General features: G+C 41.0%; 1 protein-coding gene across 1 annotated transcript; it reads right to left on the bottom strand.

The window, feature by feature from the left end:
- Positions 1–1599: 1599 nt before the first annotated feature.
- Positions 1600–16987, bottom strand: gapdhs (glyceraldehyde-3-phosphate dehydrogenase, spermatogenic). The gene is made up of 11 exons (XM_062063521.1): positions 16898–16987; positions 9310–9369; positions 8902–8998; positions 6580–6686; positions 3280–3370; positions 3061–3179; positions 2845–2926; positions 2603–2754; positions 2361–2523; positions 2187–2284; positions 1600–2105 (listed from the first exon to the last, which is right to left on the bottom strand). Exons 2-11 carry the CDS (start codon positions 9336–9338, stop codon positions 2036–2038), a joined length of 1008 nt encoding a protein of 335 aa, XP_061919505.1. The 5' UTR covers positions 9339–9369; positions 16898–16987; the 3' UTR covers positions 1600–2035.
- Positions 16988–26293: the final 9306 nt, after the last annotated feature.

Raw genomic sequence — 26293 nt, forward strand, 5'->3', positions numbered from 1 at the left:
GGGTGGAAGGAGGGGTACACCATGGACAAGTCACCACCTCAGACAGACAACATTCACACACACACATTCACACACTAGGGCACATTTCGTGTTGCCAATCCAATTGATTTTTAAAGTTTAAATAAGTCAAAGAGGCTAATCAAGGCTCAGAAATGTTTTGCAGTTTACTTTTTTGATTAGGGCATGAACCTGCAGTATATTAAAATGTTAATGTTAATTTGTTAAAGTACATTTTATTAGGTGTTAAATTTGGGCTGCAAAAAATAATCCTTAACAAGACTAAGAAATACATTCTTGAACTATTTCACTGTTAAATTAATCTACAAAATATACATTTCACATTTTGAAGCAAACTACTGATGTTTATTTCTGGTGTTGTCATCCTCGTCCGGACAGAAGGATGACTCGGCCGTGCGGCTGGATCAAAAGAGACGTCGGAACTTTACTGAACCAAAAGTTGCGAGCGTCATTAAACAGGACTGCAGTTCCTGGAGGAGGTCAAGTCAAAAAATGACACACTCCTAACTTGGGGAAGCCAAACCATCAGTTTATATATTCCTTCTTCCTGTCTCTGGGTGTGTGCTAAATCAGGAGAGCACATTCTGACAATAAAAGGAGATGTTTGTATGTAAGGGTCTGGAAAGACAACAGATGCCGGTCGTAACTTAAATGTTGGCATTAAGCTAAACATGTAGTCTCTTCTCATGGATAGGGCTATCACCTTTGCGTTTTGAGGTCCAATTTTATTGCCTTCTCTTACGGAGAACTAATCCAATTCACATGCAAATGTCAATACTAAAGGGCCCCATGTTATGTGCCTAAATTGAAATACCTACTATTTAAACTGGTGGTTTGCTTTCTCCAAGATGAATATAAACATTCACCATATGCAAAACATAATATGAGTTAATTCACTTCACTGCTAAAATAAATCAGGTGATAAGGACCCAGATATACGGAAGCAAATGGATGAATGGAACTAAGTTACTGTAGCTTTCAAACAGTATTCTAATCAAGGCTGTCTAAATGTATGCGTTAATGCGGATTATACCATCATCATTATTAATCTGATTTAAAAAGTTTAACACATTGAACCCTTAGAATGACTCAAACTCCCTGAAACATTTTAGGCAACACATTTCAGGTAGCTTGTCCAAGTAGTGTTCCTAACAGGTAACAGGTCCACATTAATTAAATACTTTTTTTGAAACACAGATTTATCGTTAACATTATGTTAAAGGTGTTTATTTAAATGAAGTGGCTAAATTAAACACAATTAATGTAGATTACAATGTGTAATTAAATTAAATGTATCCACAGCAACCTTGTAATTAATCCAATTAAAAATATGATTGTTTGAAAACACTGATTCCAATACATTGATGTGTTAGTAGTTTATTATATTAAAGTTGTTCACCTGTGTAGCACCCCAAAATTAATTGCTTAGTTTGCTGTGATGACCTGCAACAAAACAATTCATGTAAAATATTAGTATTGCTTAATATTTTTAAGCAATGCGATCTTTTTAGTGATTACTATTTTCACGGTATCAAAAGTTAACATAATAATGTGTATAATTAATCAGGACAAGTAGACATCTTGAAGGTTTTCTCGTTCTGTTTATTATCATTCGGTTTCATTAATCTTTAGGAGTTACAGTCACTCTGCCTCTCCTGTTCCTCTTTCCACTGGTGAATATGCCATTGAAACACACCAACATGGAGATGGGTACAGCAGTTGACCATATTACTGAGCCAAAACGACACAACTACAGTGGCAATGGGAGGTGAAGAGGGCAGGGGCACACGGACACAAATACAGCCAACAACCAATCATCTCATTGTTAAAAGAAAAGACAAGATTAACTCAGAACACTTAACACAGTTTCTGCTGCCTACTTGCACAGTAGTAGAGCTAAGGGGCTGTGGACCTATGACAGTGCTATGGCTGGGGCCTGTGTGTAAAACAGAAAGAACAGGATGAAAGCATGGGTGGGGTGGTCCCTTTTCAGATTTCCTTTGAGGACAGGAAGTGTCTACTCTTGGGAGTGCATGTACAGCAGCAGGTCAGCAACACGGTGACTGTAGCCGAACTCATTATCATACCTGTCAAATGAGAGGGAAGTGAGAATTGATTAAAATGACTATTAGGACAATCTTAAACATAATAAACACAAAAATACAAACCAGGAAATGAGCTTGACAAAGTTGTCATTGAGGGAAATACCAGCACCAGCATCAAAGATAGAAGAGTGGCGGTCACCAATGAAGTCAGAGGACACCACCTGCATAAACAAAGCAAGCAGTTAGTGTCTGAAGATCACATTTAAGTACATTTCCGACAATGATAGTATTTGTCACCTGATCCTCAGTGTAACCAAGTATTCCCTTCATGGGCCCATGAGCGGCCTTCTTGACAGCTTCCTTAATCTGAGAGTAAGACGCAGACTTGGACAAGCGGCACGTCAGATCTACCACAGACACATCAGCGACAGGCACCCTGAAGGCCATGCCTGTCAGCTTACTGGAGACAAATGAACAATGTTACAATTCCTTACTTGCTTGTCTCAGCTAACAAAAGTACATGTTTCTTATGTTCTCACCCATTAAGCGCAGGAATAACTTTGCCCACAGCCTTGGCGGCCCCGGTGGATGCTGGAATGATGTTCTGGTGGGCCCCACGGCCATCACGCCAGGCCTTGCCGCTAGGACCATCCACTGTCTTCTGGGTGGCTGTGTAAGCGTGGACTGTGGTCTGCAATGACATAAGTATTTTAACTTTCTCAACCACCATCATTCAGTGTAAGAAATAATGAAAATGGTGCTTGGTGTCACTGTGACTTACCATAAGGGCCTCCTCAATACCAAAATTATCATTGATGACTTTGGCCAGAGGGGCCAGGCAGTTGGTGGTGCAGGAGGCATTGCTGTCAACAGTAACACACACACGGTCACAGAAGAGCACTTGCTATGTGGGTCACATCACTTACCCGAACACAACTGAACTCACTTACCCGAACACAACTGAACAGTTTTTTTAAAATAAAGAAACTACAATTACCTAACAATCTTCATGGAGGATGGATCATATTTGTCCTCATTAACGCCCATGACAAACATTGGGGCATCGGGTGAGGGTGCTGACACAACCACACGTTGAGCTCCACCACTGATGTGAGACTATGGTGGGCCAGGAGAGAAAGAGCACATGTAAGAGATTTGACAAGTTGCAGAAAATATGTGCCTCAATGTAGTGAACGTGTACACAGTAAATACATACAGAAGCTTTCTCCACACTGAGGAAGACTCCGGTGGACTCCACAACGTATTTCGCACCAGACTTTCCCCAGGGGATATCAGCTGGCTTCATACTGGAGTCACAAAAAGAGCATATTTTCAAACACTACTGCCATATGACAATGGACACAAAAATCTTGTTGAACAACCAAAACAATTCATTTTTAAAAACAAGGTGACGCGAGAGGAAGACCATTGGAACGCAAACAGGATTTGATTGAGGAAGGAATTTTTCAAATCCCCCCTTTGTCTGCACTGTCCACAGCCAACTGACAATGGACTGAAACAGCAGGATTTTGAAGGGTATGCTGGCAGCTATTGTAGAAGGCTTATGTTGTCCGGAATTCACTTGACTGTTAAGGTTCATATCTGTGTCACTCACCATTCGGGATGCAAGAATTATAGATTTTGATAATACAAATATTGTCTGTGTACAAATCACTGTTTCAGAATTATTATGCATGGATTTATTTCACAAAAATAATTATACAATCATATATTTCTTAGACATTTTAATTGGTGTTATGTATTACTGTTGTAAATAAAGAGTACGGTAATCCAATAACATTATAATAACAGTACAAAATAATAAATATAAAAAAGGCGCTCTTTTTGCAAATAACCTCTGCTCTGTGAACATCATTCTGTTATGTTAGTATTATACACTTAATATATTGACTTACAAGGTATATAGTTTATTTAACCAGGCATGTGAGCACCCATTGATAAACAAAAAGGAAAACTGATGAAAAAAAGAGGAACATTTCTATCAGCACAAAGTTCTGCCACGTAAGCCCCAAAAGAACATTTTGAAAATCAATACTACATTTCCTGCAATTGGGTGCATTTCTAGACTATATTTTACCTTTAGATTTATTCTCGTCTACCAACCTTGTTTGGCTGTCTTTTTGACACTTACATGTTGTCCCATTTGATGTACCACATAGTTTTTAGTTTTTTTAGTAGATAATTCACTAAGCCTAGTATCATTGAAAATGTAATGCAAAATTCTATAACATGCATGCAAATAACCTCGGAAACGTTTCCCATTTGCCAATGCTATCCTGTAGCCGTGTCCCCTCGGGTAATATACTTGCGGTGTTGTGACATATGTTTACATCCATCACGTAAAAAATATACCTTCCCGCTGGCTACTAATAACTGCTCTAGAACTACAACTGGTTCGGAACAAACAGTGTTCGGATTGTAATCATCCAAATATGATTAGCAGCAAAGTAGGCTACTGTCAACGTTGTGGCTCGTAGAGGGAACAAAGGAAACAACAAGCTAGCTAGATTGTTAGCGTGTTGTACGCTCCCCATCCCGCAACTCAATGCGGCGTTTAGGTAAGAAGAACAGAGAGTACCCGCGGCTAAGACGAACATTCATATTTTTATTGATATTTAATCAAAGCCCCACTTAAAGTACCAGTAGATGGGAAAAATTAGTTGCCTCTATATTGAAGCTATCTTAATATGTATCTGATTTATGACAACTAAAGACTTTCAAAGTGTGCAAATAAATAAATATGATCAATATAGTATAAATCTCACAGAAGATTCCCAAGTCATTTTGAAAGACAATTAAGAAGCCAGTCACATGATCGCGTGACGTTGCGAGAGGAACCACATATCCCTTCCCCATCAACAACATGCAGAGTTTGTGAGCGCCAACAACGATTACTTTAGGACAATTATGATCAAAGACCTTATATTTTTGAGCCCGGACACAAAGAGGATGAGAAATAAGTTTTAGAAGCCGACAGCTACCCGGCGGACGCAGTCGGCAGTTGTGACACTAGCATACTCAGCATTGCGGTAGTGTAAGACCACATTTCCCATGTGGACTAGCGCATAGGGTTAGTCAGTCAGTAAGACTTTCCACAGCAGCAACATACATATTTTACTCAAAATTCATATTTGCGATTTGAAGTCATTGCATTGCTTTTTTCTTTATACAGTACTTTTGAGTTTGTTGCGTGGCTGGTCGTGTCAGTGTGGAACTGCAAACTATCAAACTGGTGGCTATTTATTGCTACCACGTAAATTTTCTATAGCTATCATTAGCATTATCATTTTGATTGGAGCATCAAAAATTACTGACTTGTCCAGCAGGAACAGAGCCAAGGCAGCATCGGTCTGAAATCCCTCCTCGTCTTTGAGCTCACACCAGCAAGTGAAAGCCGCACCAATGTTGATCCTTGACTGTTCTTTAATCCGGGTCGCCACAATTTTTCTTTTTTTGTCTCCTCAGACGAAACTTTTCGTTTCTTTGGTTGTTTTGCAGCTTCGGCCATGATAGCAGTAATTGTACGTCGGCGTTCGCACCGACTTCCGTCTTTGAATAGAATGGGGAGAGGGGGGAGTGATGTATGCCGTAAAGCAAGTCAGCACTTTTGTTGTTTTTTGTGTGGCAGGGGTCCTGCCACCCTCTTCAAAGTTGCTCAGTGCCAGTGAAAGCGATACAGCCCCCTCAGGCCATGACAGAGGTGTCATTCAACTAGCTGTAAGTAGATGTATCATCGCAAACGTTATGAAAATATTTTATGAAGGTTAAAAAGTTACTTAGTGCTGCTTTAAAAAAAAGCGGAAGTGATATTTTGACATGAAAATTAATGTTTAAAAATGCGGATTTCCGAGTTTACGCGTATATTTCACATTCCTGATTTAACAGACAGGAAGAAGCAATTTCTAATGTTTAATAGTCAATATATAAATTCCTTGACAGGGGTACCTGATGCTGTTTGTTTACATTAAACTGACTCAACACTAAGCTACTGATTGTAAATGGCACGTTTATATTTAAGTCAATTCTTCATGAACTTACTTGCCACGAACATAATTTAACTTAGCTATTATGTCTTACATTTACTTCCGTGTGTTAATCTAGGTGGTGATCCAGCAAACGCCTGCGCCATATTGGACGTATTATACCCTTGAGCTGAAACTTTCTTTTGGAAGGTTTTTCAAATGGGTGGGCCATTGTCCTTAATGACTCCTTGGTTATTTCTCAAGTACCCAAAATTCTTTTTTTTGGTGGGAAACATTTGGGGCTTTGCCCTGAAGCCATTTTAAACTAATTTAGCATATTTTTGTGTCTCTCCATAGGTGTGTATAAGTGCATGTTTTCGTTCCGTGCAGGTTGTGTCGAAAATAACGTACCAGCATAATGTCAGTTTAAAGCGAGTGAAGAAGACTAGTGGAGTGGAGCCTGTGCTTTTAAATAACCATGACGCTTTTAATTACGGCTAATAGTAAAAGTGGTTAATTGTATTCTTACTCACCACTGGAAGACAGAGATGGGGTTGCCATCGACGATGAGCTTGCCATCCCCCTGGGATACTTCACCGCTGTAACGGCCGTGGGTTGAGTCATATTTGAACATGTAGACCTAAATAGAGGTGAGATGTTATTGGTGAGTATGCATGTTAGCGATCAATAAAAACACACAATTTTGCCTAAATGACAAAGCAAAATATAGTACAGTATAAGTGACATGTTTCCAGCTAGTTTGCACGATACAGACGATATACAATATGAATTATTAAAATTTGACAGACGATAAAGCTTGTAATACTTTCGTTAGATCGTGATAACGCATGTTGGTGACACATTCTAACTCTGTCCGCATATTTGACAGCGACAAGCGATCGACTGCGTCCTTAAAGCAATGTCAGGGTTTCCCCTAGACTGCCAAGATAGTTGTGCTGATGGGGGCGTGGTCATTATGGCATCATCAAATAATTTTCATAATTTGCCATGATGATATTATATTTCTTTAAAAAGGCTCAAAAAATGTATACATACAGTACATTTAAAAACAAATATGTTATTATTAATTACTATTAATGTGTATTTATGTTTTATCGTTTTGCCATATTTTCTTTTGTTGCTGCTTGTTGTACAATGTACAATGTTTTCAAATGTCTAGAGAATGTTAATGAGTTTTTCTTATTAAAAACAACCAGCAACAAATCTTATTATAAAATGCACTCATGTTTACAGACTCTACTTCTGGCCCTCGATGTCCCTAACTAAAGAGGCGAGCTGCAGCGAGCTGCAGCGAGCATGGCGTCACACTTGCTTCGCGCTGTTGCTCAAGTTGGACTTTCTCTCCTTCAAACCCGCCACTGTCCTCTTAATATTTGCACATTTTGTAGATCGATGTACAAACGTATGTGGGTATTTCTGGGATGTATTAAAATTAAGTCCACATTGCAAACATGCTGACAACGCTCCAAACAATGCCGTGCGTTTTGTTTACATCTGGTTTGGGCAGCGCGGTTTTCTGGTGGCTTGGATTTAATGTCAGTTTTTCCCATGTTTGCAAACACACCGCCCTTGCTTGAAAGGTGATTTGCAGAGAATGAGGTGTTGGTGTGAAAAGTGAACTCACGGAGAAGCAAGTGTTTGCACGGGAGGTAAAGCCTGTTGGAATTGTGCTGTTTGTTATCATAGAATTGGTAATAAAATTTACAAAATATCGTCAGGAGACTTTGTGTGATTTCTTCTGGGGGCTACACTATATTATCTTACTTTAATTTGGTTTTAAGTAAAAAAACAAAAATATATTTTCAAGGTGTGGCGATAATAAAAATGCTGTGGCTGTGCACCACATTTAATTACATTAAGGGGAAATGAATGTTGCATCCTCCCGGGCGGCTAATGCCCCTTCACAGTGCAAGGCTACTTCTAAGTCAATAATCCTTGCCTTCGTGCCAGGAGGTAGAGGTATAGATAACATGTTACACTACACACAGTAGGAAGACATTCTAACCTCAAGCAAGAACAAACAACGTGGGCAAATTGATACAAAAAACTACAGTTACGATACCAAGCAGTATAGTATCAGGTCAATACTACAGCGGTTAGATCAATAATTTTTACCATCAACCCATTTTTTGTGTTTTTTCTTATTGTTTACAAACTCAGGAAATAAGTTCCTGTACAAAAAAGGACAAACAAATGGGCAAACAATTTAAATCAGATTTAATTTGTTGTTTATATTGTTATACACATTTTTATCTGATTAAAATTTTAATAAAAAATGTAATCATTCAATGATCTTGAAAATGTGAAGTTTCAGTATCACAATTGGTGTGCCCAATACTGCCCCGGTAACTACTTGGTAATTACACGGAATATTCTGGAAAAAACACTCCCACTCACATTGGCACTGGTGGACAATTCAGAGGCTTCAATTTCCTCTAACATGAACGTTTTTAGACCAGGTGACTAACGTTTTCCAGGACAAGAACTCCCAAACTGATTGATAGAAGGACCAGGGACCCCCTACTTATATATCTTGTACAAAGTTATGTTTGTATTTTACATTAAACTGGTCTTAAAGGTACATTCTTATTGTGCAATACTAACGCTATTCAAATAATAACAGTATTGTGCCGGTGCTGGCAACTAGCGTGCTAATCGCCAGCTAGCAAATGGAGTATTAATCGCTACCTGGCAATTAGTGTGCAAATTGCCAGCTGGCAGCTAGTGCACCAATCTCTCGCTGGCAACTGGTGTACCAATTGGTAGCTGACAACTAGCGCGCCAATCGCTAGCTGACAACTAAACACATTTCAAGTACACTTCTATTTTCTCACCATGTACTGCAGGTCAATGAAGGGGTCGTTGATGGCCACAACCTTGATGCCTTTCTGAAGGCAGGCCCTCAACACAAGACGTCCAATACGGCCGAAGCTACATACAGAGAAAGACAGAGATTTTTATTGCAGTTTTCTATATCAAAGTCATTCCTAGGATGTAACATGAAGCTATGACATTCCTCAGTTCACAATGCCGTAGTCGTAAAAACACATCTAATTACACATAAGGAAAATATTGTTCACAGATGAAGTATAATTAATACAACCAGAAGACATAATCTGGCTAAACACCTTTGAAGGCTAAACAAAACAGTGGAAGGCTAAATAATCCTTACATTTTGAGGTATTCTATTGTTTCTCTATTAATAATCACATCATGTTGCTAAAAATGTATTTCTAACTCACCCATTGATTCCAACACAGAGGTCTGACATGCTTGCTGTTTCTTGGGGGAGACTGAGTTAACTGAAAAGAGAAAAGCCAGCATAAGACACAATGTTGACAAAAACATTACACAAGTGCTGATTTAAGTCAACACCAGTTAAGTTATTGGCACAACACAAAATGTGTGTCAACGTATAAAGCCCTTGAAATTCTGGAAAAACACTACAAGTGCCATTCATTATTATACTTTGAATGCACATACACACAATATATCAAAGCATCCATAAAAGGGAACTTACTTTTTGAAGCAATAAATAAACGTGAATAAAAGTCCACATACAGCGAAGCCAATGGGAGCTCCACTATTCCGCCCATTAAATCTGATAACCGTTCAAAAAGCGCCAACAATGCTCAATTTACATTTCGTGATTTGAATATTAACCAAGTATTAGTGATATTGTTATTATAAGCGCTAACACAGCCAAACTATTTAGAGTGGCTCTGATGTTTACATCATTGAGTGATCAGCAGCTTCCTCACTTCCTTGCGCCCTGTAAGTTTATCGTAGATCATAAATCATGCATCTCAATTGCACTGAAGACGTGTGAGTAAGTATTCCGACAAGTTGGGACACTTTGACAGCTATATAGGACCTGGAACTGGCGAGAACGACACTAAAAGCGCACCCCCCACCCCCTCCCGTTTTATCGCAAGGATTATAAAACATTCATTACCTAAATAGGAATATATGAACATCGTAATGACAGCGGACCTTATACAGTAAGTGGTGTTTTATTATGTGTGTTGGCTCTCATAAAGTCTGCAGTGAGTGGAAATCAGTGATGAAGAAAAAAAAACAAAGGTGATGCGGTTTTGAAATTAATGCACCGCGTATGCTTAAAATGATCAAAATACGTAAATATTAAATGTTATTATAAAAGTGCCCATTACTACATTACAAATATACTTACATCATGTATATAAAACTCTAATGGAGGTGTTTGGATGTCTTTTTAGGTGCTCTATAGGAAGAATTGAACGGCTCCCATAGGCTCCATTGTAAGCAGACTTTTGATTGCGTTTATTTAATATTTAGACTGCATAAAAAACAATCCATCTGTCATCTTGTCTTTCATAATGATTGTGAATGAGATAGAGAGAGCCCTCCTGATTTGAAAACACACACCAAACTAATCTAAACGTATACATTAAACTAGACTGCAATTTGTTAGGTAATCAGATATGTAAAAGCAGTGTGACACAGCAAGGTGAGCATATAGATGTATGTTGGCCCTGAGTTGTATATTTTTTTACCTCAAAAGTGTGGAGTGGATGTCTATCAGTGCAATATTTGAAAGGTACAAGTTTTGACAGTGAAGGTATTACGGGCAAGTAGAGGTAATGTATCATGCGTGGACATGTTTAGAAAACAATGGGTAGGATAAAACAGGGAGTGAGAAATGCAAGGAAAAGTTGGCATGCAGCAGCACAATCAGATCATGTTAGCTAGTTGGCATTAGTTCAGCATGTGATTTACTGTTTGTCTACTTACATATATGCTTAAGTTTTAGGTTTACAAAGACACATTGCTCACTAAAACCAGCAGCATTAACCACGTGTTAGCCTGGTCAACAAGTTTTGTGTGTGCTAGGTAAGTAAGACCACAGTGGGTTGTCCTTGAAATTGATTGGATATCATTTTAGAATAATCTCCTTAAGTGTGCAGGTGTGGCCTGTGTGTGCTGTTGCATGTGTCTCAATAATGGTGGAGAGATAGTCAACCTGGTGAAATGCATTATATATACACATACATAGACCAAACATGAGGCCAGTATGTATTGGACTATTATTATTTCATGTCAACCCAAACTAACATTATTGTCTAGATATAACATATTGTTGTCAAGGTCAATTGAGAGTAGTCCTACACTTGGTTTTAGTACAGTATTCCTGTTTTATCAGGTGCTCCAAGTCCCATCTGCCATCTTATGCTGTGTTGCTACTATGTAATAAACATGGTTACCAATGTGGCTGTGTGTTTTCTTCCCTTTCCTCTATCTTTCACCTTTTGTGTGTTTACAAAACTCAGCAATCACCTCCCTTGTCTTAGTTTGTCTTTGTCTCTGGACACCTCCAGGCGTTGTTGAAACGAAGCACTCCATTTTCATTGAACACAATAGGTAGCCCAGCTCCTCTAACACAAAATGGCTGCTCTGCATGAATGATACACTTGTAGATTTTACAATTAACGAGGACTATTTCAGTAAACTCATGGGTCACTTTATTAAATGTGGCGTCAGAAAATAAATTGCTCATGTTAGTGTTATGTGTTTAAACAAATAACCTGCATCCATATATAAGAATTGGTAGATTGTTTTCATAATTATAAACACTGGTTCTGACAGTAAAGTAAAATTGCATACCATATTTAAAGCTATAAAGTAGTAGCGAAGTAGCACTAAGCACAATAGGTTTTCTCTGGGTACTCAGGCTGGCTTCCACATCCCTAAAACAGATGTGAATATAAGGGTGAATGGTAGATTGTCGACATCCAGTGTCCCACAGGACAGCAATCTATTTGTGGTGGTGAAATTAAAATACATATTTAGAAATATAAACTTACTTTTGTCCTTTTTCTAAAATTTCACTGACAAAACAGAGCAATGAGTGATTTTAGATGGGGAACGGCCCACAACAGCACACGCTCTAGGAGCAATACGTGCTTTCATGTCAAAGTTTCCGAAAGTGTCATCACGAAATTTGTCTCTTGTCGCTTTTTTGAGTATTCAGAAGTGCCTAATCACTTGATAAATATAGCAACAAGGTTCCTAATTTGGTAACGCTGATTTCTCCTGCTCTGTCTTCTCATTCTCTGGCAGATCATGTGCGTATGAGATGTGTTACAGTAAGAAGCGGAGTTATGATGCACACCACCATCTACTGTAGAGAGTTGAAATTTTTGATGGCGTTATTCATGGTATTGTGTTGAATTTGTGCTGGTCACAGACACAAGCTTTACTTGAAGGACATTGGGAAAGCAAAAATTATTGCATCATCAAATGTATTAAGGTATGCATATGTGCAGACTACATGAAAAGGAGTGGCGAGCTACTTGTAGATCAGGAACAAAAGATTGGAGACCCCTCATTTAAATGATTATTTGTATTATGATGTACTGAAAACTACATTTTATACCATGAGCTAAGTTTAATTATAAAATGTTTCTAACGACACTTGGCTGCACATTTGGTATTCAGCACCCAGTCACATTTAATCAATCAGTACACAAAGGCGGCATTGTGCCCAGCCAGCCAGTCAAGTCTAATGTGGGGAACAGCACCTTGAAATCTGCTGACACTCATTTAAATGTAGAGGGGATGGCCTAACAAAGGTTGTTTTATGCTATTTTCGGTTTTAAAACTGTTGCTGTTTTTATGCTATTAAATGTCAACCATTAAATGGCCACAAAGGCTTTGTCACAATGTACTGTAAAATGGCATGTCATAAGATATAACCCCCACTGGGGGTGAGTTTTTCCTTGCCCGTATGTGGGCTCTGTACCGAGGATGTCGTTGTGGCTTGTACAGCCCTTTGAGACACTTGTGATTTAGGGCTATATAAATAAACATTGATTGATTGATAAGAAGACAGACAATGTCCAAATCGTTTAAAAAAAAAAAAAGCTAAAATCACAGGTTTTGTACTAACACAGGTGGTGTTGTAGGTATTTTTTTTTACTGAACTCCTAAAGGTACCTTATTAATAACCTACTGAGACTAATACCAGAAATAGTGTTTTTTTTAGAGCACTCTCTTTATTTTAGAACGTGAGCAAAACATATTTTACTACATATACTGTATATACAAAAAAGGATAAAGCTAAAGGCATTATGTAATGAGAAAGAGCGGAAATATTAATACTAATAATGAACAAGATTACAAAGACGTGTCTTTAAATGGGCAGTGCAATTTCAGTGTAGAAAGTTAAACTTATTAGTAATTGCTGGAATGTGATATGAAGAAGAGGTGGGAGTAAATAAGCTTTGCTCTTCCTACTCTCTTTCGGACTTGTTGAACTGTAAACTATTCTGATGCAACTTTGTAAAAGTATGTTCGAAAAAAACTACTACTAAATGTATGAAGTTTATTAAGCCTTTCATTAAGACTATTTTTTTTTACAAATTACATGATATAGTCACATTCACACACCTTCCCCCGACCACGAGTAGAATTGAATATACTTTTTCTTGTTCTTGCACATCAAGAACAACACAATTGTGGTATACTGATGGCGAAAAAAATGCCATGCAAGGTGCTAACTACCACCCATCAGGAGCAGTTAGGGGTTCGGTGTCTTGCTCAAGGACACCTTGACATGAGCTCGGCAGGCCGGGATCAAACTAGTTTTGGTTACCAGACGGCCACACTACTAGAGGTGGGGAAATTAACTGATTTGTAGATGAATCGGAATTTGGACATGCACGATTATAAAATCAATTTGGAAACGTCAATAATCGATAATCAATGTATTTATTGTAAATAAAGTAATGTAGACAGTCCTAAAAGTTCTTGACTGCCTGCAGCAAGCCACCTCACCGAGAGATTTGACCAGGTCCTTTATTTTAGGGCACTTATGTTCCAGTTTTTCACACATTTCCATGACTTTAAAAAATGTGATGGAAAATATTTTTACTGATTCTTATTACTATTATTATAGATTAATAATTGTGATTATCATTTTGTTCATAATCGTGCAGTCCATGACAAATGTCATGCCTTTCATTCTGTTTTGCACCTTCAAGAATTTTAAAGATGTCTTTTTTTGGAGGTAGTGAGCACAAAATATGTTTTCTTGGAGGCATCCATCTTTTTCCGAATAGCTAGTTGGCCAAACAGGACCTTTACCAAGTCTAGAACTTTCCGTCTCATTGACATATTCACCTCCACATTCAGTCACTGTACTTCTTTATTTCTTCACTTGCACACTCATCAACACTAACACTTAATTATAAATAATCCCCACCACCAGCCCATTTATTTATTTTAGCATTTTTAGCTGTCAACCTCATTTAGCTCACCCTTCCCCCCACTAAGCTGTGACCCATTTTGTTCACACAAAAAGTAGGGTTGCGGGAGGGGATTCTATACACTCTACATATTGTCTACACTACAATATGTAGTAAGAAACCAAGCTCCTGCTACTCTTTGCAGGCCATAATTCCTTTTTTAGAAGAAAAAATGCACTTGAACTCATGACCACTCCCCCAGCCTTCCTGTGCCTTGTCTTCAGCTTCTCTGGCACATTCAAACTTTAATGTGGCTTTCTATCCCTCAGCCACACTCTTTGTCTCAGCAGTACTTTTCCATTGCAGTTAGCTGATTGGCTGGAGGCCAGGAGGCACATCCCATTAGGGCAAGTTTACACTTGCAGCGTTTGCCCTTAGCATCAAAGAGTTACAGGAGGAGCTTCACTTTTAAAAAATACAACTTGTAACACCTCACAACATTTGTTCTCCTGACTGGCCTTTGTCAGTTTCTGGCAATGTCACTTTGCTGCCACATTCTTGTACAGGCCCCACATCAACACACACAGACACACACAGGCTGCACACTCAGCAGGCTTTACTTCCTGGGGACAGAAACACACAAACAACACGTCTGCTCTTTCAACAAGACTTTCCATGACTGACATGTATGCACACACCTTCATGAATAAATGTAAGGTGCACCATGTCTGCCTGCATAGGACTCAATGGGAGGGAGGTCATGTGATGACTATGCAGAGGACATGCAGGTTGGCAAACATTGTCCCTTTTTGTGCTTGTGTCAGAAGCATCCAGTTGCTTTCGAATTTATATAAATTTTTTGTCTTGGTCTTTTTTTGCTTTGTTGTTTGTAGAAATACTGACAGCATATCAACAACACAAGAGGTTAACAATGCATTTTCATCAAGCCTGACTTCCTACATAAATATGAGAACCTGCTATAAATTGTTATATTATTGGAACATTTAATGGTTAGAGTGTCCGCCCTGAGACTGGAAGGTTGTGAGTTCAAACCCCGGCCGAGTCATACCATCCATCCATCCATCCATCCATCCATCCATCAATCAATCCATTTTCTACAGCTTGTCCCGTTCGGGGTCGCGGGGGTGCTGGAGCCTATCTCAGCTGCATTCGGGCGGTAGGCGGGGTACACCCATACCAAAGACTATAAAAATGGGACCCATTGCCTCCCTGCATCAAGGGTTGGAATTGGGGGTTAAATGACCAAAAATGATTCCAGAGCGCGGCCACCGCTGCTGCTCACAACTCACCTCACCTCCCAGGGGGGTGAACATGGGGATGGCTCAAATGCAGAGGATAATTTCACCACACCTAGTGCGTGTGTGACTATCGTCGGGACTTTAACTTGAAAGACCTCTGACAAAACTGACATTTGCATCTTTTGAAGTAGGCCTGAAAAGCCTGCTTAGACATCTAGCATTGACATGACTTAGCATATGGCAGCTACAGGCCTGTGCTTAATGAAATTCAGTCATATCCAGCGTATACAGTAACGGATTCAGTACGACTATTCCAGCAGCTTCGATCTGAGATATCAGCATCGACATTAGCAGCGGCTCTTCATCGCAGCAACATCTTGAGGCCTGCATTGACCTTAGCCAGCTGGAGTGATGACCTTCAGAAAATTCCTTATGTTCCACTCTTTCTTTAATGCAAATGTTGACAAGTATGCGGTGGTCTTGCATGGTTGCATCTACACTTCTTTATAGACCAACTTGGACAGAAAAATAGATGAGATGCTTTGCACATTAGGGTTTTTAACCCTTTGTTACTTGTTTATGAGACAATCCATAAAGTATTTCATAATGACCACATTAGTCACGACACGTATGCACGCACACATATTCCCACTGCGCCAGAGACACGGTCACGTAGCTCTTTTTGCAACCATTTAGCAGCACCGCGTTCAATATATAACATTTTACACCATCCCGACACATTTCAATGCTCGCAAATAATTGCCGTTTCGCCGCAGATTGCACTGACAAACGTTGCAATATGTCGCGTTACGTAACTCGGCCATGTTACTTCCGCAAAGATGCAGCAAAGGGAGCTGCCCAATGTCACGCTAGCAAGGTTTCTGCCGCATCACCGTGTGTTTCCTCATTCACACTTTGTTTTAAAAAGCTTATTTGTAAAACAATTTCACAATTGAGGTAAAATGTATAAATACATGATGCAACAGCGCGTCGATTACACAACTACTAGACTGGCGCCATAACCGCATCTCCTCCCATCAGGGGGCTTATCCTCCATTCCACGGGGAAGATATATAGGCCTGTATCCTTCTTAAGAGACTCCACCGCGTTATAAATGATACCCACTCATTATTAACTAATATGTGTGAGTATTATTACACGAATATCTGAAACTAACCAACACAAGCCGATGATGAGACGGTAACTTCCGCGAGCAAAAATAGGACGTCGGGGATTAATATGTATAATGTCGTATCTCAAAGTTTTACAATGACGTCACCAAGTAATATTATTCGAATATACGTTGTGTGCGGGTTGGTGACGGCTAAAGCGGGATTATGGCTTACCTCAAGGCTGATGCTTCTTGGGTCCGAGTGCGCCAACCAGTGGACCGCCTTCCGCTTTTATATATGACACGTGCCTCGCGCAGCCGGGTTTCCCTGGTGACGTGACGTCATGCCATCCGTTGCAGCGAGCGTCCATTCTGAACGAGACGTCTGACACGACCGCCCTTCGCTGGCTGCCATAGCAACCGTCACCTTGGCCCAAATGGTGCATTCTTATGAAAATAATGCAGACCAGAGGCACAAAGTAAGAAACAAATATATAGTCAGCTTGATGCAAAGATGAGGTGGAAACACAGATTATTAGTGTGATCTTGTGTCGGATGCAAATTATTATGCGTCTGATGCAGGCTTGTCATGTAATGTTTCAATGGTAATAATATATCAACGTCACACACATACAATGTGTTCTTAAGTTGCTGGCTATACTGCAACACCACGCTGCTATACTGGTTAGTTCTGCTTGTCCACACTACGTCACATGACATGTTTGAGCAAGGCTACGTGCTGCAGGATGTGTACAAGATGGGAAATCCCTGCAGTGCAGTTGATCATTGGAGCAACATCCTCTTGTCATAATATGTGGCTATAGTGTCTGATATCTGGAGAATGAAGAGATTGCTATTTCTAAACGCGATCCGTTTGTTGCCTCATTTTGCATGAAGAGGTGCATGGAAAATGTCAAAAGTATTCGTATAGCGCCTTCTTGCTCCGTCACTGGTAACAGTATGCAAAACGCCAAACCAGTGAAGAAACAACACAATTGCTTGGCAGCAAAAGATGATGCATAAGGGGTGTTACGTACATTTCGATATTGCAATTATTGCCAGATCACAAACTCTCTAAAATAAAAACGGTTCAATTTAAAAAATTCAATTAAATCGATTAAAATTAAATAGTCATTATTTATTGACATTTTTTAAAAGCCAAAAGGAGCCAGGGTGGAGGCATGAAAGAGCCCCTGCGGCTCCGGAGCCGTGGGTTGCAGACCCTTAAGCTAGTTCAGTGAGTGACTACATCCATCCATCCATCCATTTTGTATCGCTTGTCCCTTTGAGTGACTACATGCATCCTTTCATGACTCACCACAATGCAAACTTGAAACGACAGTGACACCATGTGGACAAACTGTGAATGTATAGCCTTGAATCCAACAGGAGTGACTGCACTTGTTCCAGGCCAGCCCAAGAGGAAATTGCAATGTTGCAGTTATTGGTTTAATAATAATATTTTTTTTAACAATAACTAAAGCATTTCTTGACTGGTGGATCAAATAGTGATCTTGCATAATATTTACAAAAAACAAACATCTCTTATTTTGGCCACACAATTCTTTGGACTCTGGAATATTTTTTTCCTTTTCCTAACTGTTTATAATGGATGCATCTCAGTGCTTTTTAATATATACACTACCGTTCAAAAGTTTGGGGTCACCCAAACAATTTTGTGGAATAGCCTTCATTTCTAAGAACAAGAATAGACTGTCGAGTTTCAGATGAAAGTTCTCTTTTTCTGGCCATTTTGAGCGTTTAATTGACCCCACAAATGTGATGCTCCAGAAACTCAATCTGCTTAAAGGAAGGTCAGTTTTGTAGCTTCTGTAACGAGCTAAACTGTTTTCAGATGTGTGAACATGATTGCACAAGGGTCTTCTAATCATCAATTAGCCTTCTGAGCCAATGAGCAAACACATTGTACCATTAGAACACTGGAGTGATAGTTTCTGGAAATGGGCCTCTATACACCTATGTAGATATTGCACCAAAAACCAGACACTTGCAGCTATAATAGTCATTTACCACATTAGCAATGGATAGAGTGTATTTCTTTAAAGACAAGACTAGTTTAAAGTTATCTTCATTGAAAAGTACAATGCTTTTCCTTCCAAAATAAGTACATTTCAATGTGACCCCAAACTTTTGAACGGTAGTGTATATATAATTCTATATGCATTACACAGGTTCTTGAATGTCTTTTCTTGTTGTTTTTTTGTTTTAATGTTGTTATTGTCTTGTGTGATGGGGCCCGGAAAGACGAGTGGGTGTAGCACAATGTGGATCCATTTTAAACAAATAAACACCTACTAACGAAAAATTATATCTGAACGGCTGTTATGTGAATATACTATCCTGTCTCTGACTTTTTAATCTATAATTTGTGATTAAAAAAAAAAAAAAAAAAAATATGGATCAACACGTTTGTGCTTCATCATGAATGCATCTACATATAAAATGAACATTATCAGCATCAGCTTAAAGTCATAAACACTATAATGTTAATTGTATAAATGTGTGGGTCTCAACTCTCTTTAAAATAGATAGTTTGACCTATTGGAATATCTGTCAAAAGACAACACACAGTACACCACACTCTCACACTGCTTATATACAGCCAATCTATAGCTAACTAGCTAGCCACCTGTCATTCGTGCTTTTCAAGTCATTTAATTTTTCTCATGTTTTAAACTCTCAAGAAATCTGTATGCTTTTTTTAAAGTACTGTACTTTGCTGCATTTCAAACAATCATCCATCCATCCATCCATCTTCTTCCGCTTATCCGAGGTTGGGTCGCGGGGGCAGCAGCCTAAGCAGGGAAACCCAGACTTCCCTCTCCCCAGCCACTTCGTCCAGCTCCTCCCGGGAGATCCCGAGGCGTTCCCAGGCCAGCCGGGAGACATAGTCTTCCCAACGTGTCCTGGGTCTTCCCCGTGGCCTCCTACCGGTCGGACGTGCCCTGAACACCTCCCTAGGGAGGCGTTCGGGTGGCATCCTGACCAGATGCCCGAACCACCTCATCTGGCTCCTCTCGATGTGGAGGAGCAGCGGCTTTACTTTGAGCTCCCCCCGGATGGCAGAGCTTCTCACCCTATCTCTAAGGGAGAGCCCCGCCACCCAGCGGAGGAAACTCATTTCAGCCGCTTGTACCCGTGATCTTGTCCTTTCGGTCATAACCCAAAACTCATGACCATAGGTGAGGATGGAAACGTAGATCGACTGGTAAATTGAGAGCTTTGCCTTCCGGCTCAGCTCCTTCTTCACCACAACGGAGATGGCACTCCACCTTTTTCCGGGCGAGAACCATGGACTCGGACTTGGAGGTGCTGATTCTCATCCTAGTCGCTTCACACTCAGCTGCGAACCGATCCAATGAGAGCTGAAGATAATGGCCAGATGAAGCCATCAGGACCACATCATCTGCAAAAAGCAGAGACCTAATCCTGCAGCCACCAAACCAGATCCCCTCAACGCCTTGACTGCGCCTAGAAATTCTGTCCATAAAAGTTATGAACAGAATCGGTGACAAAGGGCAGCCTTGGCGGAGTCCAACCCTCACTGGAAACGTGTCCGACTTACTGCCGGCAATGCGGACCAAACTCTGGCACTGATCATACAGGGAGCGGACCGCCACAATAAGACAGTCCGATACCCCATATTCTCTGAGCACTCCCCACAGGACTTCCCGAGGGACACGGTCGAATGCCTTCTCCAAGTCCACAAAACACATGTAGACTGATTGGGCAAACTCCCATGCACCCTCAAGGACCCTGCCGAGAGTATAGAGCTGGTCCACAGTTCCACGACCAGCACGAAAACCACACTGTTCCTCCTGAATCCGAGGTTCGACTATCCGGCGTAGCCTCCTCTCCAGCACACCTTAATAGACCTTACCGGGAAGGCTGAGGAGTGTGATCCCACGATAGTTATAACACACCCTCCGGTTCCCCTTCTTAAAGAGAGGAACCACCACCCTGGTCTGCCAATCCAGAGGTACCTTCCCCGATGTCCACGCGATGCTGCAGAGTCTTGTCAACCAAGACAGCCCCACAGCATCCAGAGCCTTAAGGAACTCCGGGCGGATCTCATCCACCCCCGGGGCTTTGCCACAGAGGAGCTTTTTAACTACCTCAGCAACCTCAGCCCCAGAAATAGGAGAGCCCACCACAGATTCCCCAGGGACTGCTTCCTCACAGGAAGACGTGTCGGTGGGATTGAGGAGGTCTTCGAAGTATTCCCTCCACCGATCCACAACATCCGCAGTCGAGGTCAGCAGAACACCATCCTCACCATACACCAGTGGTTCTCAAACTTTTTTTGTCATCCCCCACTTTGGACAAGGGGGAGTTTTCAAGCCCCACCTGCCCCCATCGCCCCAACAGAACGCTAATGCCAAGTTTAACATTTTCAAATTTATTGAACATCAAGTAACATCAAGTTGTATACATTCAAACTCAATAACATAAAATAACATCAAGTTCAATAATAAATTAAATAACTTGCATCAAGTTCAATAATAAATCAAATAACTTGCATCAAGTTCAATAATAAATCAAACAAAAGTGTTATAACTTGCATCAAGTTCAATAATAAATCAAATAACTTGCATCAAGTTCAATAATAAATCAAACAAAAGTGTTATAACTTGCATCAAGTTCAATAATAAATCAAAAGTGTTATAACTTGCATCAAGTTCAATAATAAATCAAAAAAAATGTTATAACTTGCATCAAGTTCAATAATAAATAAAATAAAAGTGTTATAACTTGCATCAAGTTCAATAATAAATAAAATAAAAGTGTTATAACTTGCTTCAAGTTCAATAATAAATCAAATAACTTGCATCAAGTTCAATAATAAATAAAATAAAAATGCCACTTTGCAATCTTTGCAAAAAAAAAGGAGGAGCTATGCATTTTGGCAAGACAGAGAAAGTGAACAGGGGCGCCGCTAGGGATTTTGGGCCCCATGAAAAGAATCTTTACAGGGCCCCCAACACAGCGGCAACATTTTTTGATGCTATTTTACATACAATTATGCATTTTAATGGTATTCTGAATACAATGGAATTAATTTTGAGTCATTTATTTGCTGCACCACTGATTCTTGAGACTGTAGTAAAATGTATTATATTTTGTATATTATTATTATTATTATTATTTCAACACACACAGCTGCTCACCTCCTTCCTCATGTGGGGGCACTGGGGCTGATTCAGGGGCAGGGGGACTTGGGGGCTGACAGACAGCTGCTGCTGCTGCTGGTGCTGCTGGTGCACTTGACTCTGTTCAGAATGAGGCATCATTTTGACAGAGGGGAGATTAACTATTATTGAATAAGAACAGCTTGATAAATGTTTGACTGGATTGATTATTTAACTAATATAGCAGTAAAATGTAAAAATCCAGAGTTTTCTTGAGCTAACATGGTGAGAAAAGTGAGCTAGCTTATTACCACAGACAGGGACAAAGTTAATATGCATAACTTTCCACCACAACTAACAAACCCACCTTTTTTTGGGAAATATTGGGTGACATATTGTCGACCCTTCAACTCCTTCTCCTCTCTTATTTTATTTTCCTTTCTTTTTTGGCTGCCTGATTTTTGGGGCATACTGCTGCCTTTTTCGCTTTGCCCGCTGTGGCGCTGTCTGTCTGTGACAAATCGCCGGTGCTCTACCTGCAGCTGATCCAGTCGGACGTAACCATTTTACGTAAATAGAGGGGGGAAGGGAGGGCCCTGCAGGTGTTGATGCTTCCAAAACAAATAAAGGTATTGTTACCAGGACATGGAAAATAAAACATGTGTGATTATATGTTAGTTAATAACTTAGTGTCATTATTTTTTCTGTATTATAATTTCATCATCATTAGGGGCCTCTCTGGGCACCCCTCCATCATGGGCCCCTAGAATCCGTCTCCTTTACCCCCCTTTTCGGCGCCCCTGCAAGTGAACATGAGTTTTACAGTACTCCAGCATTAGTGGCTGCAATGAGCCTGTTTTGCACTGCACAGCTTTTCAAATCGGGGTTGCAGGCTTGACAGTGCCACTGTTAAAACCTCACTGAGTTCGGGGCTGAGCTGCCTTGACGCGAGTGCTTCCGGGCGAATGACACAGTGTGTCCAATGCGCATTTGGCGCAACCCTCTTTATTAGAGCCTGCAGCCCGTTTCTTTACCCTGCCATGGTCTGTGCGCCATCAGAGCAAAAGCCCACACAGTTTTCCCATTTAAGGTTGTGTTCTTTGAGGAAACTGTCCATTATCTCGAACAGCTCATCAGCAGTGGCTCTATTTTTTATGTATTTGCAAAACAGCAAATCCTCGCACAGTGAATCGCCATTCACAAAGCTTCCGCTTAGCCCCGCCCCCATTAGTTACTGTTGCTATGTCTGTCAAACTTTCGCTCTTACCTAGAAATTTAAAGCCTACAGGAAAAATAAGTAATTTACATTTATTTATATAGCGGATTCCACAGACAGAATCACAAAGTGATTTACAGTGTGTATAGAAAATGAAAGCATAGTAAAAAAAAAAATCTAAGAATATAATTAAAAAAAAAAAAAAGTAAAGTGAAATTTCCTCCCGTTCCTCGCGCCCCACCTGTCATGTCTCTATTCCCCACCAGTGGGGCGCGCCCCACACTTTGAGAAACGCTGCCATACACTGTGTTGATAGTGCACTGCTTCCCCTTCCTGAGGCGGCGGATGTTGGTCCAGAATCGCTTCGAAGCCGTCCGGAAGTCGTTTTCCATGGCTTCCCCGAACTCCTCCCATGTCCGAGTTTTTGCCTCCGCGACCGCCGAAGCCGCACACCGCTTGGCCTGTCGGTACCTGTCCGCTGCCTCAGGAGTCCTATGAGCCAAAAGAACCCGATAGGACTCCTTCTTCAGCTTGACGGCATCCCTCACCGCCGGTGTCCACCAACGGGTTCTAGGATTACCACCACGACAGGCACCAACTACCTTGCGGCCACAGCTCCAATCAGCCGCCTCGACAATAGAGGCGCAGAACATGGTCCATTCGGACTCAATGTCCAGCACCTCCCTCGTGACATGTTCAAAGTTCTTCCGGAGGTGGGAATTGAAACTCTCTCTGACAGGAGACTCTGCCAGACGTTCCCAGCAAACCCTCACAATGCGTTTGGGCCTGCCAGGTCTGTCCGGCATCCTCCCCAACCATCGCAGCCAACTCACCACCAGGTGGTGATCGGTAGAAAGCTCCGCCCCTCTCTTCACCCGAGTGTCCAAAACAAGAGGCCGCAAATCCGACGACACAACTACAAAGTCGATCATGGAACTGCGGCCTAGGGTGTCCTGGTGCCAAGTGCACATATGGACACCCTTATGTTTGAACATGGTGTTCGTTATGGACAATCTGTGACGGGCACAAAAGTCCAATAACAAAACACCGCTCGGGTTCAGATCCGGGCAGCCATTCTTCCCAATCACGCCTCTCCAGGTTTCACTGTCGCTGCCAACATGAGCGTTGAAGTCCCCCAGTAGAACGAGGGAATCACCCGGGGGAGCACTCTCAAGTACTCCCTCGAGTGAATCCAAAAAGGGTGGGTACTCTGAGCTGCGGTTTGGCGCGTAAGCGCAAACCACCGTCAGGACCCGTTCCCCCGCCCGAAGGCGGAGGGAAGCTACCCTCTCGTCCACCGGGTTGAACTCCAACATGCAGGCTCTGAGCCGGGGGGCAACAAGAATTGCCACCCCAGCCCGTCGCCTCTCACTGCCGGCAACGCCAGAGTGGAAGAGAGTCCAGCCCCTCTCGAGAGAACTGGTTCCAGAGCCCTTGCTGTGCGTCGAAGTGAGTCCGACTATGTCTAGCCGGAACTTCTCCACCTCGCACACTAGCTCAGGCTCCTTCCCCCCTAGCGAGGTGACGTTCCATGTCCCAAGAGCTAGCTTCTGTAGCCGAGGATCGGACCGCCAAGTGCCCTGCCTTCGGCTTCCGCCCAGCTCACATCGCACCCGACCTCTATGACCCCTGCTATGGGTGGTGAGCCCATTGGAGATTCAAACAATCAATTAAAGTTTATTTATATAGCCCTTAATCACAAGTGTCTCAAAGGGCTGCACAAGCCACAACGACATCCTCGGCTCAGATCCCACATCAGGGCAAGAAAAAACTCAACCCAAAGGGATACAATGAGAAACTTTGGAGGGGACCGCAGATGTGGGGAACCCCCCCACCCCCCCGGGCAACCGGTGCAATGAATGTCGAGTGGATTTAGTTAATAGTGTGAGAATCCAGTCCATAGTGGGGCCAGCAGGGGGATCATCTTGAATGGAGACAAGTCAGCAGCGCAGAGAGGTCCCCAACTTATGCACAGATGAGTGGTCCACCCCGGGTCCCGACTTTGAACAGCTAGCATGTCATCTGTGGCCTGATAACCTCTCCACGCAGGAGATGGGGGCAGAGCAGAAAAGAGACGGCAGATCAACTGGTCTAAAAGGGGGGTCTATTCAAAGGCAAGAGTATACAAATGAGTTTTAAGATGGGACTTAAATGATTCTACTGAGGTAGGATCTCTAACTGTTAGCGGTAGGGCATTCCAGAGTACTAGAGCCCGAATAGAAAACGCTTTATAGCTCGTAGGCTTTTTTGGGCACTGGAAATCACCAATAAGTCAGAGTTCTTAGATCGCAGATTTCTTTTAATAGTGATTTTAATACTGAAAAGAAAAACATATAATTCAGTAAAACGAAATGCATGGGTTTTTTGTGTGTTGTAGTATTGGTAGTAGAATTAGTTCATATAGATACAATGCCATACAAATTTACAATATACTGCAATATTACAATGATACAATGTTAAATATAGCTGCGTTACTTGCGTACCTATAAGAATGGTTAAAATATTATATTAGACAATAATGATAGTGATACTACTACTACTACTACTACTACTACTACTACTACTACCCATCCATCCATTTTCTACCGCTTGTCCATTTTTGGGGTCGCGGGGGTTCGCTGGAGCCTATCTCTGCTACACTCGGGCGGTAGGCGGGGTACACCCTGGACAAGTCGCCACCTCATCACAGGGCACTACTACTACCAATACTAATACTAATACTAATACTAATACTAATACTACTACTACTACTACTACTACTAATACTAATAATAATAATAATACAATTATTTATCATGAACTTTATCAGAATTTATTAGGTTCATTTTTGGAGCACGGAGGTGGAAAAATAGTGTGCAGTACCCTGCAGTACTTTCTTGGGTCATCAGGGAGCGATATTGTCTTGAACATGATTTGAGAACGTTCATCTATGAGAAATACGGGTACCTATACGTATATGTGTAATATTCTTATTCTGTTACTGCTTAAGTTTACACAACGAGTATATATTAATCTGTAAAGAGAATACAAGTTTTTTCACCTTAACTTTTTTTTTTTTTTTTTTTTTTACATTAACCTACTGTTAATGTAAAACACTTAACTGTACTCCTGCACAATCTATATGACGCATATTGGAGCTCTTTTATGTAGGTAACCCCAAAAATACACTGCAAATGATGACAATAAATCCATTTAATGCTTTGTGGACATTTTTGGAAGAAAATAAGATATCAATCAATCAATCAATGTTTATTTCTATAGCCCT

Source organism: Entelurus aequoreus, linkage group LG11 (assembly GCF_033978785.1).
Source record: "Entelurus aequoreus isolate RoL-2023_Sb linkage group LG11, RoL_Eaeq_v1.1, whole genome shotgun sequence".
Lineage (NCBI taxonomy): Eukaryota > Metazoa > Chordata > Actinopteri > Syngnathiformes > Syngnathidae > Entelurus > Entelurus aequoreus.